The sequence below is a fragment of the Hyperolius riggenbachi genome, chromosome 5 (genome assembly GCF_040937935.1).
Source record: "Hyperolius riggenbachi isolate aHypRig1 chromosome 5, aHypRig1.pri, whole genome shotgun sequence".
NCBI classification, from domain to species: Eukaryota; Metazoa; Chordata; class Amphibia; order Anura; family Hyperoliidae; genus Hyperolius; species Hyperolius riggenbachi.
In genome coordinates, this window is record NC_090650.1 from 25,036,015 (window position 1) to 25,049,201 (window position 13,187).

Genomic DNA, 13,187 nt, shown 5'->3' on the forward strand with positions numbered 1-13,187 from the left:
TTAGTGTCCCAGTCCGACCCTGGTCAGAGCTACCTACTTGATTGATCACTGAGATGCACCTTATTGTTTCTACCTCATGTTATGTGATACACCAGTGGTCCACCCATTTACCTGGTTTTTAATTGTTTTTTTGGTTTTCTGTTGATATTTTTTGATATACAATAAAAATGTGGATTTTTTAAGATTATATCAGAGTGGTGCGATGTTGTCCAGATCCCCCTTTTCTCTGGTTTAATTAATGTAATGTATTCAAAAAAGAAAAATATATAATTTCCCTTTTTTTCTTAACAAGGTGGATTCTTTTTTTTATGTCCAGTTACACACGACTTACACATACTACATAGCATACATTGTACAATTAGCACAACCCACTTCATCTGGGTAACGCATGTATTGCTATATTTATTTCCTTTTAAACAACACCAGTTACCGCGTACGTTAAAAAAGGGCGCAGGGTTTTAAACGATAATCATGAATAACGTTTAAAAAAAAGTGCTATATTTCGTTTGAAAATAATGTTTTATAAAGTTATAAATCATTAAATAATGTGTATGAAATCGGCAATTTTAAATACGTTAATCTTCCCTGTTTAAAAAGTGAAATTTATAATAACGTTTTATAAAACATTAATAAGAATTTTACTAAAGCTATACCTAACCCTACTCTCACACAGAACCCTCCCTGTACCTATCCCTAACCCCTAGACCCCCTGTTGGTGCCTAAACCTAAGACCCCCCTGTTGGTGCCTAAACCTAAGACCCCCCTGTTGGTGCCTAAACCTAAGACTCCCCTGGTGGTGCCTAAACCTAAGACCCCCCCTGGTGGTGCCTAAACCTAAGACTCCCCTGGTGGTGCCTAAACCTAAGACCCCCCCTGGTGGTGCCTAAACCTAAGACCCCCCTGTTGGTGCCTAAACCTAAGACTCCCCTGGTGGTGCCTAAACCTAAGATCCCCCTGGTGGTGCCTAAACCTAAGACCCCCCTGGTGGTGCCTAAACCTAAGACCCCCTGGTGGTGCCTAAACCTAAGACCCCCCTGTGATAAGCATTAATAACGTTTTAAAAAAATATGGTGCGGGTTTTCGTTTAAAAATTTAAAAAAAATAAAAAAAAACATTGTACGGTTTTTCGTTTAAAAGTAATGTTTTAAAAAAATATTGTACTGTTTTTCGTTTAAAAATAATGTTTAAACAATTATAAATCATTAAAATAATGTGTAATCATGAGAAGCAGTTATAAAACATTAAAAGTCTCCGGGCGCGGCTTTTAAAACGTTATTTTTCTCCGGCGCCCTTTTTTCCTGTTGGGCGCCCATTGAACAATATTTATTATGGGAGTGAATGGCGGCGCCCTTTTTGTCCACCTGCCTCATGCGCCCAAATTTCCTGCTTCCCCAGTTACCTGGCTGCCCTGCTGATCTATTACAGTAGTGTCCGAATAATTACAGAAACAAGCAAGAAGCTAATCTTGTCAGATCTGACAATAATGTCAAAAACACCTGATCTGCTGCATGCTTGTTCAGGGTCTATGGCTAAAAGTATTAGGGGCAGAGGATGAGCAGGACAGCCAGGCATCTGTTATTGCTTAAAGCGGTATTGTCACCATAAAAATCACATTTCAACAGCACTGGTCTGAGTGTATTAAGTGATAAATATGCTAATCCTGCATTCAAAACTTTTTCTGCTGTTATGGTTTGTAGTTATCACATACTTTAGGATCACTGGCCCTAGTGCCAAACAGTGCCAAAGAGTTAAATGCTGGGAGTTCTTTTTATCTATAATATATTCCTCCTCTTCCATTTATTTCCCTGCCTAGCTGCTTGTCAGAAACACCCTCTGATTACTTGTGTTTACAAGCAAGGCTGAGGTGACTCAGCGATTGGATGTGTAAATAACAAAAAACAGTGCAGTTGTTAGTATACACCACATTGGGAGTGTCTGAAAACTCTGGGAGGAGGGCAGCTAATGAATACACAATGAGCAAGAGATAGGAGGGGGGAAAACAAGAGTCAGGGAGGATATGATGTCAGCATTAGCTTGGCAAGATGGCCACTGCCTAGAATAGGATTTTCTTCTTTTCCTTTGTACAATTCACAGGAATTATTACATGGATAGCACAATACATCTATTATGTAAGGAGAAGTAGTATTTATCTACTTATATACGTGTTTTTTTATTTCTAGGTTAGCATGGGTGTCGCTTGTTCTTTAAAAGGAAATAAATATGGCAGTCTCCATAGCCCTCTCACCTCAGGTTCACTGCGAGGGCACTGTGATCACGCTCTCCATCACCAGGTGCAATCTGCACACGCGCAGTAGAAATTTGTTTTGTACTGCGCATGTGTAGGAAGCTCCCGGCGACGGAAGCACGATCGAGGACACGCGCGGCCAGGGACACGCAGGCACAGTGGCAATGGACTGGCTGAGTTGCCAGATTCACAACTGAGGCGCAGGGATCCGAGGATCATTCAGTGACGGCACAGGGCAGCTGAAGAGGGCCGGTAGAAGCCCCAGGTAAGTGAAACATGTTTTTTATAGGTCGGTTTAGGTTCCCTTTAACTCTGCATGCAAGCCGGAATTGTACGTATCTCGCTGACTGTCACTACCGGTGATACCAAAGTACCGCCTCACGGATCTGTCAGCCACTCCCACTGACAGCTCAGCCAATCACAGGCAGTCCACTCACACAAGCCAGGTAGTTCTGCCTCCAGGGTCTTTGGTAGCCGACGTCTTTGCGCAGGTCCTGCAGAGCCTCCATGGCGCACACTTTACACTGAATCTGCTGCATGTCTGAAGGGGGAATATTCTTCACGATCTTTCGAGCCCGCCACCTGATGGAGAATTGCAACATGTGTGTATAATGCAGTCATCTCTATAGCAGGAGTTAAAAGAGACTCGTAAATCCTGTATATAAAATGTATTTATAGGTCAGGAATCTGGCTTCTAGCAAGGAGGGTTATTGTTATCTGGCATTAATGCAATTTGGAGGCAATTGAGATTGGGACATTTAAATGCACTTCCTGATGATTTTGATTTGCCCAGTTCCACGTAGCATACAATTCGCATTAAAGGATACCTGAGGTGATGTGTGACACGATGAGATAGACATGGGTATGTCAGGGGCGTAACTAGGAATCTCTGGGCCCCCCTGCAAAACTTTTGGATGGGGCCCCCTCCGAAAGCAGGAAATTTGACCGCCACCATAGCCACCCATAGTAATATTGCAAATGGAAATTTAGGTACCTGCTACACTTGAAATTTTAATCTATAACCAATGAAGGCGACCAAAATTTAGTGGGGTTAGCCATCAGCTGGGGGAGGAGGGGGGGTTGGGTGTAGGCCTGGGTTTAGGTATCAGAGCAGGGAGAGTTCTCTGTGAGCGTTAGGGTTAGCTGTAGTAAAATATCGGCAATGTTACCGACCACCTCAGCTGAGTTTCATCTAGTGTGTGTGCAAGACTAAAAACAGCCACTTGATGGAGAAGGAGGACGGATGGATTGACTGAGGTGGGGTAGTGATACAGAGAGGGAAAGAAAGCCACATAAGGGACAGGACCTGACAGAGAGGGAGAGACAATGACATTGTGGGTGGCGAATAAGGATGAGTGTTCAAATTTGGAACAACATTACAAATGCGCTGGATCAGAATACGAATCATTACATATTCGGGCCGCAGCAGGGGTTGTGAACTCACCCTTATTGCTGCCCGCTGCGCTCCAAATTGCGCTCCAGCTCTCTGGCACTTCTTCCTTTTGGCTGGGATGGAAGAAGAATCATGGAGCACAGCGGGCACAGGCAGCAAAAGGGGTGAGTTAAATCCCCTCACCTCCATCCAAATATGTAAAGATTCAGATTCTAAGCATTTGGAACGCTGCTCCAAATTCAAACACTCATCCCTAGTAGTAAGAGTGACAGAAAAGGGGACACAGGCATGGGAATGTACCAAACTAATACAGAAACACAAGGAGAGGGAGAAAGGCACACAGAAACAGAGAGAGACATGTGAGAGATGCACATAAATGAGAAAAAACATGCAGACAATCATCAGCTTTGTGAAAGGGGGAAAGAACTCACAAGCAAGTTGCAGGAATCGATCAAAAGAAGCACATCTACACCGAGAGTTAACTTTACAAAGATTCCCTTTGCTGCTGGTGGGGGAGGAGAGAGGACAACCACTCTGGATGCTTTAATTACCTGTTTCCTGGGTAAAAAGTGTGGAGCATACAGCGGGCAGCGAAGACATGGCCAAGAAGAGAAAGGTCAGAGGTGAGCTGAGTGATCAGCGCTGATCACTCATTTGCATACTCGCTGCATGCAGCTCTCCCGGGCTTCTCTCTCTCTGCCAGCTGCTGAAGAATACAATATGTGCAGCTGATGCTGAGTGCAGAGCCCAGCCGTAATCTTTCCTGCACTCACCCGTACATGCTACAGCAGGGATTCATGTCGGCACCTCCGCTCTGACGCCACAGTCTCCAATCACACTTTCTGGCTCTTCCTGCCATCCACCCTCGCTGCCAGCAGCCAGGAACTAGTTGTACTAGACTAGTAGGCAGCCGACCAGGCATAGACGGGCCCCCCATGAGCTCCGGGCCCCACTGCAGTCGCAACTGCTGCAGGGGCTATAGTTACGCCCCTGGGGTATGTACAGTGCCTAGCACACAAATAACTATGGTGTGTTCCTTTTTTTCTTTCTCTGCCTGAAAGAGTTAAATATCAGGTATGTAAGTGGCTGACTAAGTCCTGACTCATAGATTTTAGCTCTGGCATACTTCAATGAATGTGTCATTGAGCAAAAACAATAAAAGAGCTTAAGAAACAGATTTAAACGTAAAATAAAACTGAGGAATATCTTAAAAAGTCATTTTTAGGAGAAGGAAAATAGATACAATTGTTTATTTCATTTGGGGTTTTTTTCGCCTTGGGTGTCCTTTAAATGTAGATTGACCATCTTTAGAGAGGACGGCAGCATAACTTCAGAATCACCTCTAGAATTTCAGAACACTAATGTGAAAAAGTAAGCACCCCATATAATTGGTTTCAACTTAAAGTGTACCTATAGTGAAAAAAAAATTCCCCTTAGAGGTACTTACCTCAGGAGGTAGTAGCCTCTGAAACCCCTGTCGTCAGCAGTAGAGGGGATCCAGCACTGGGACCCTCAAAGACCTCCTTGACGAACACTTGTCGGTGTGCGCATATGCGCACTAGCAGCTTCCCGCTCGGGCTCCGGCAGAAATAGCTGAACCTGATCGGCCCCCACTACTGCACAGGCGAAGAAACCTGGCGCCTGCATAATAGAGCGGGCTGACTCAGGAGGACGGGAGAAGCCCCATTAGGATCCAGAGCAGGGGCGTTTCTAGCCTTTTCTTCACTCCAGGCAAGAAGTCCTGCCCCCCCCCCCCCCCCCCCAAAAAAAACCACCATACACTACAGAATATAAACCATGTGCCGTATAGGGTGGGTGCATAATACAGGGAGTCCCTGAGATACAAACAACCCACTAATCCTGTTGCATTTCGTTACACACCCGTTTCCTGCGCTACCCCAGCTTAGTGTGTAAATGCAGAGTATAGTGCAGCAGAAGCTGTGCTCTCACCTCTCTGCTGGAGTCCAGTGCTGTGCTTCTGCCTGTCCGCTCATCACTCGCCCTAGTGCCCAGCATCTCCTACCGCATGTAGGGTGAACACACACTATGAGAGTAGCGCCAGCACTAGAGGGAGCAGAAAACAGACAGGATGGTCGCACAGACACAGCACTGGACTCCAGAAGGGGAGGTTAGAGCACAGCTTCTGCTGTACTATTTTGCCTTTAAACACTGAACTGGGGGAGCGCAGGAGTGGGACGGGAACAGATAGTGGGACTAGGGGACAGAGGGAGGCACAAAGGGGGACAGAAGGAGGTACAGAGGGAGGCATAGAGGGATGCACACAGAGCCAGATCATGCATAAGGCAACTTAGGCAAGTGCCGAGGGCCTGGAGAGAGTCTAGGGGCCACAGGCCAGCTAACCCCCAACAAATCTTTAAGAAAAAAAAGGTGGCCATCAAGTTTGGACCCAAAGTCATTGCTTGCCTAGGGCACCATTTCACTTTAATAAATCTCTGGACACAAAGGGAGGCAGAGGTGGCACAAGGAGACAGAAGGAGTCACAAAGGGAGACAAAAGAAGGCACAGGGGGGCAGAAGGACACACGGAGGCAGAGGTGGTGGCACAGGGGGACTGAAGGTGGCACAAGAGGACAGAAGGAGGTACAAACACCAGTGGGGGCATGGCTTTGTTCAGAGGTGGGGCTTAGTTCAGGGGGCAGGGCTTAATCAGGGGCATGGTGCTCCCAGGACCAATGGCACTCAAGGCAGTGGCCTGTAATGCCTATGCCTAAAAATGCCCCTAATCCAGAGGCTTCTCCCTCCAGAGGTAAATAGCCCCCAGGGTTTCTTTCTTCCTCACAGGTTTACTGTAAGTATTTTGGCAGGGCTAACAGCTAGAAGAAACTGTACAAAAGGTTCTCCAAGTATGAGTTATACTGAAAATACGATCGTCAGTATAACCTTTTAGAAGACTGCCATGCACACCATGTGCATTTTAGACTTTATAGTCTCTTTAAATGGAAATAAATATGGCAGCCTCCATATCCCTCTCACTTCAGGTTTCCTTTAAACCTCAGAAACTAGTTTGATTTGCTCTTTGTTGCTAAAGTGTGTGCTATCCCCTTGCCTAGGCTTGTGCAGCTTTTTCAGGCCTTCTGAAATAAGATTATGGATACCCAATAAGCCTATTTATAAAGAGGTGGAGAAGAATAAGACTGCCCTTTTGCTGTCTACTTTGTGAAAAAGTGATTGCTATTGTAATGTCATATTTACTGAAGGGTCACCATACATTGCACACTAGCTACTAGTACCAGTTTGGATAAAGCCAAAGACAGCATTGTTTAGAAAAAAAACCTGATAACTGCCAACTGTAAAGCATGGCGGTGGAAAGAAAATGGGTTGAGGATTCTCCCACCAAGGAATGGCTAAAAACAAAGTGTTCTGAAATGCTTAGTATGGTGTATCTTGCTGCTATTGAGATGCAGTGTGTTAAATTGAAATGGATGTGCATATAAGCGGCCCCTTATAAACCTTAGTTTATCCATTCCTCACCACAAACAATCCTTTCCGTACCTTTTAAACAGATTGTAGCAGATTTCTTGGAAGTTTTCCAGCACGGCGGGGGGTTCCGGCCATGCCACGCTCTTCCCGTAGTCCGCCATGTCTCGTACATTCTCAAAGCGCCTGACCACTTCCATCAGGTGGGAACGCACTTTGTAACACTTATAATAGCTCATTATCCTGTAAACCGACCTCAGACGCTTGTACCGCCAGCGGGCCAGGGTCCCACGCCACACCTGCGAGGCAGAAATCAAGGCCTGTCACTGTGAGATATAATATGGGTCCAAACACAACAACTACATTGGAGGATTAAAGGGTATATCAATACAAAAACAGTGAGCCTAAATCTAGTCCCTATTGGCACTTCTTCAATTGTACCGTAGTCAGGGCCGGTTTAAGCAACAATGGGGCCCCAGGGCAAAATAAACCTGGGCGCCCCCCCCCCCCCCAACATATACCCCGGAACAAAAATGGGCATTAGGGGACCTTTTTTGCAGCTGGTATAGTCAGGGTGTGAAGTCCCAATCGGTCGGAGCTCCACATTCTGGCTATCCCAGCCTGCATGGGGGACAAGGGGTTAAAAAGTTTCAGGAGGGGGGACCCCAACAAATTTTTTTTTTTAAGAAAATTCCCACACTCTAAACATTTGAAAAAAATGGAAAAATAGGAAAAAATGCCAGGGATCTTAATACAGCCATATTGCGGCTGTATAGCGATCCCTGGACAAAGCGTTGCGGCTGCGTATAGACCCCCTGGAAACCCCGTCAGGAAATTTATTGTGCTTTCGTTTGATGCATGTAAAATTACACTACCGTTAGGTTTGCTACTAAAAGTGACATTTACCGCATTTAAAAGTATACTTTTTTCCTTCAAAACTTTAAAATCCATTTTCTCAAAAACTATAAGGTCTTTTTGAAAAATTGTTTTTTCCTCTTATTCCTAATGATCTCCTTAACATATCCTGCAAATTTAGGGTTTCTAGAATTTAAGGTGGATTTGCTATCAACCATTAAAACCAGCAGGTTTTTAAAGGTGTATTTTTTTTTCCTTTGAAACTTTAAAATCGATTTTCTCAAAAACTATAAGGCCAATTTGAATTTTTTTTTATCTTGTAGCCACTGGGGGCCCCTACAAGCTCTGGGGCCCTGGGGCAGCTGCCTCCTCTGCCTCTATGGTAGCGCCGGCCCTGACCGTAGTACATATTTCAATGGTACCGTAGTACCATAGCACCTAGGTTCTCAACGTGTGGTACGCATACACCAGGGGGTACTTCTGATGTTTCCAGGGGGTACTTGGGCTTGATATACTTGGCGAAGAATAACAACTTTAGAGTTTTAGAAAATAATAAATGTTATTTAAAACACCAAATTAGTGTTTTAGTTTATTAAAAGCAATTGTAAATGCTTGGAAATTGTTTAGAACCAATTATCATGTTCTACAATTAAATATATATTTGTCAAGGGTTACTTGTGATGTTTGCTATGCTAGGGGGTACTTGGTGAGTACAGGGTTTTAAAAGGGGTTCATACCATTAAAATGTTGAGAAACACTGCATAGCACATACATATGACATTATGTATAGCCCAAGTCAGAGCCTGAGTTGCGTTATACATTATGTCATGTTGCACAATGCACATGTCTTGCACTGCACTTCGAACATTTATTATTTTTCCTGGTGAAGCATAATTATATTATAGGCGAAACATGTTGAAATTATGTAAACTGGTGTGTTTTTGATTCATGTTTTGAGTGTGGCGTGTCGGGTTAGTTTGCGTATTGGCAGCCAGTAAGGGGTTTACCTCCCTGACTGGCATAACCCTGACAACTCTCATAGCCTGCTGTTAAGTATTTGTATACTTATATTAGCATCTTTTCTCCAGTTCTGTTTTTGACTACTATTGTTGCTGAACTGGTTGGTTGTTATTACTAGCAACAATGCTAAACACACAGTGTTTACCTTGCACTTTGGTTGGGTGGTGGTGGTATTTTTGTACAGATAGCTCTGTTTTAACTACTTAAAGGGAACCTTAAGTCATGGAAAAAAATGAGCTTAACTCACCTGGGGCTTCCCTCAGCCCCCTGCAGCTGAACGGTGCCCTTGCAGCCCGCCTCCGACGCTCCTGGACCCACCGGCGGCGACTTCTGGTTTCGCTGTCACCAGCCGACAGGCATGGGAACGCGAGTGATTCTTCGCGTTCCCAGCCACAATAGCACCCCCTATATTGCTACTGCGGCCTTCTTGCCGCAATAACAGCACAGAGGCGCTAGGAGCGGGTCCAGGAGCGTCGGAGCGGGGCTGCGAGGGCACCGATCAGCTGCAGGGGGCTGAGGGAAGCCTCAGGTGAGTTAAACTCATTTTTTTTCCATGACTCAAGGTTCCCTTTAAGGACCGAGGTGATTGAAATCTGCGCCCTGTTTTGGTGGTTATCCTGCTGGCAGGGGATAGATTTCAATCACCGCCACAGCGCGCATCCGCCGTTTTCAGCGCTCCCGCCGATCTCGCTGCTGAAACCCGACGTCTCCCGCTGCAGCTCACTCCCTCTGCCTGTCTCTATGACGGCACAGCCATGTGAGCCGGTCAGGAGCTGATTTCATTGGCTTACATTGATAAACACTTGACCGTGGCTCCTGACCGGCTCACATGACTCTGCCGTCATAGAGACAGCAGAGTGAATGTCATGAGGCTCTCGGCGTGCGGTGGGTATATGCGGCGATTCGTCGGGATTCCATCGTTATTGTGCCAGCGGTCTCTGGTCCTTAAGGGGGCCAGAGACCGCTGGTACTTAAGTGGTTAATCAATATTATTAAAAGTTATATTTTATGTACTACGGAACTATTGAGGAAGGGGCAATAGGGACTATATATCATTTTAGGCAAACACTCACCTGACACTAAAGTGTATCACTGTGATATTCTGCAGAAAAGACGCAACATTTTTCTATAATATAACATACAGTGACATTTCTCCCGCTCTATAAATATAGCTAGTGTTAGCACAAATTCTGCCTGGCACCGCCAAAGTGACAGGCAGAGTTCCTGCAGTTTCTTGGCATAGGCAGGCGGCATCACTTAGAGGCCTATTTATAAAGGTGACGATCGGCTAATCACCAGAGAAGTATCGTTTCTGCAAAAATAACTTTTTTCTAAACACATTGGTAGGATTAGCTTAAAATGGGATAAAACTCTGACATAACATTCAATAAAAATGTGTTTTCCTACTTTTTGTCACCCATTCCGTCATCGTATTTGCTTTTGTGCACAAGTAATATTGTCTGTTTACAAGTTCCAAATTCCCAAAGTACAGTTTATCTCCTCTGAAAGCTGCCTTTGCATTTTCTTGCATAGCTGCTGTATTTATACATTAAAATCTGTCTAGTGATCTCTTTTCAGCTCTTTCTGCTTCTCATCTCAGTGCAGCTCAGTTCCTGCAGTTTGCTAATGTTTACCGAATGTATCTGACAAAGGAATGTAAACAAAAGATACTGTTATCACCTCTTCGGATGCGGCCAGAAGCTTTCCACTGAAGCAAGGACCTTTCTATTGAAGTACAAAGTGCTGTATTTACCTGCTTGAATGCTGTTATTGCTACAAATTTTTTTTTGTGGTAGTAAATTGTATGCTGTAAATAATCATTTAGAACAAAGAGGAAATGCTGAGTTCCAAACCACTTTAAAGAACCATAACTTGTATAAGTGTTTGCCTGTGTCCGATAATTTGGCAAGAATTACCAGCAACAACTTACAATCAAGATATTTGTGATTTTTAAAACAGTAATCGGCGTAATTGACTTCATAGATTGGCTTTTTTCCAGTGTTGCTGTAACTTACAGTGACATTATTAATCTTACAGATCTGACACTCTTTCTGACAAATTTTGGACTAGTCCATCTACTCATGGGGGCTCTTGGGGCTTCCTTTTTTTCAAAAATGATCTCTGAATGGCAGTGGCACAGTCCAACTGCCAGAATATTGGCACCTGAACAGAGAGGACAGCCGTCAGGTTTGTGTAGATCCCTGCACCGCCATCCCGCTCATGACGCCAAGGGACGCTTTTGCGTCAGGCGGCATGGGCACTGGAGCGGCATCTCACCCGCCTCCCTCTCACACTGCTTCCTTTATAACGGTCCCCTGCCCCTTTACTGTGATGCCGCCGCCCCCTGCTACACAGACCCCAGATCAGAGAAAGCGACAGGGAGTAACTTACTTCCTGTATACGCACTGATAGGAGGCGAGCCACTTTCCTGTCACAGTCCGCCGCTCTCTCAGATCTGAGGTCTGTGTAGTGGTGGGAGGCGGCATCATTTTGCAAGGGACTGTTAGAGAGGAAGCAGCCGCCGAGAAGTTAAGATGATTGGTGGCTGCAGGGAGGGAGGGGGAACTACCTGTCTGGTTACTGGTACTGGAGCAACTAAACTGGCTACCGATACTGGGCCTGGGGGAAACTAAACTGGCTACCTATACTGGGCCTGGGGGCAACTAAACTGGCTACCTATACTGGGCCTGGGGGCAACTAAACTGGCTACCTATACTGGGCCTGGGGGCAACTAAACTGGCTACCTATACTGGGGAAACTACACTGACTACCTTCATACCTCCAAACTTTTTGAGATAAGAAAGAGGGACACTTAAGCCATGTCCCTTATCATGCCTATTCACGCATACCATAAAGATTTCATAGGAAAAATATGTTGTTTTATAATTCAAACCACACTGGTCCTTTCTATCCTGCTTCATTTTCCTTCATAGTAACATTTTAAAATTACCCGTATATACTCGCATATAAGCCGACCCGCATATAAGCCGACCCCCCAACTTTTACCTGAAAAACCAGGGGAAAATGATTGACCCCCATATAAGCCGGGGGTAGGAAATGCTGGCCGCCTTATTCCCCTAGTGTGTCCCAGTATAGCTAGTAAAGTGCCCAGTATGGGTAGGTAGTGCCCCAGTATAGCTAGTATAGTGCTCAGTTTAGCTAGTATAGTGCTCAGTATAGCTAGTATAGTGCTCAGTATAGCTAGTATAGTGACCCAGTTTAGCTAGTATAGTGCTCAGTATAGCTAGTATAGTTCTCAGTTTAGCTAGTATAGTGCTCAGTATAGCTAGTATAGTGCCACAGTTTAGCTAGTATAGTGCTCAGTATAGCTAGTATAGTGCTAAGTATAGCTAGTATAGTGCCCCAGTTTAGCTAGTATAGTGCCCAGTATAGCTAGTATAGTGCCCAGTATAGCTAGTATAGTGCCCAGGATAGCTAGTATAGTGCTCAGTATAGCTAGTATAGTGCCCCAGTTTAGCTAGTATAGTGCCCCAGTTTAGCTAGTATAGTGCCCCAGTTTAGCTAGTATAGTGCTCAGTATAGCTAGTATAGTGCTCAGTATAGCTAGTATAGTGCCCCAGTTTAGCTAGTATAGTGCTCAGTATAGCTAGTATAGTGCTCATTATAGCTAGTATAGTGCCCCAGTTTAGCTAGTATAGTGCTCAGTATAGCTAGTATAGTGCCCAGTATTGCCAGTAGGGTTAGGCCCGCTCCCTCCCTCCGCGGCCGCTGCTATTACCTGCTTTAGGCAGCGGCCGCTTCCTAATCCGGGTTCCCCTCTTCATCATGCGGACTCCGTAAGTGTATCACAGCAGCGCGCCCGGCGCTGCTGCTGTGACGATGCAGGGGGCAGGAAAGAGCGGTTCCCCTGGTAACGGCGATGCGCTGTTACCAGGGGAACCGCTCTTTCCAGCCCCCTGCATCGTCACAGCAGCAGCGCCGGGCGCGCTGCTGTGTTCCCCTTCGGAGTTCGCATGATGAAGAGGGGAACCCGGATTAGGAAGCGGCCGCGGCCTAAAACAGGTAATTTAGCAGCAGGCAGCGGCGGCCACGGAGGGAGGGAGCGAGCGGGCGGGGGGGGGGGGGCGCAGACCACAGACCACCACCCAGGACTCGCATACAAGCCGACCCCCCAACTTTTGGCCCCCTTTTTGGGGGTCAAAAATTCGGCTTGTATGCGAGTATATACGGTAGTAATATATATATTTTAAAGGATGGGAATAAAGTTTAGAGTCAG

General features: G+C 45.5%; 1 protein-coding gene across 2 annotated transcripts in view; it reads right to left on the reverse strand.

Moving 5' to 3' along the window:
* LOC137518023 (unconventional myosin-Ig-like) overlaps window positions 1–13,187 on the reverse strand; it is a 221,986-nt gene that overhangs the window by 93,858 nt on the left and 114,941 nt on the right. For both annotated transcript variants that reach the window (XM_068235194.1, XM_068235195.1), the window contains exons 17-18: window positions 7,151–7,374; window positions 2,683–2,827 (exon numbers count right to left, since the gene is read on the reverse strand). In XM_068235194.1, coding sequence (XP_068091295.1) covers window positions 2,683–2,827; window positions 7,151–7,374 — 369 coding nt within the window. The remainder of the gene's footprint in view (window positions 1–2,682; window positions 2,828–7,150; window positions 7,375–13,187) is intronic.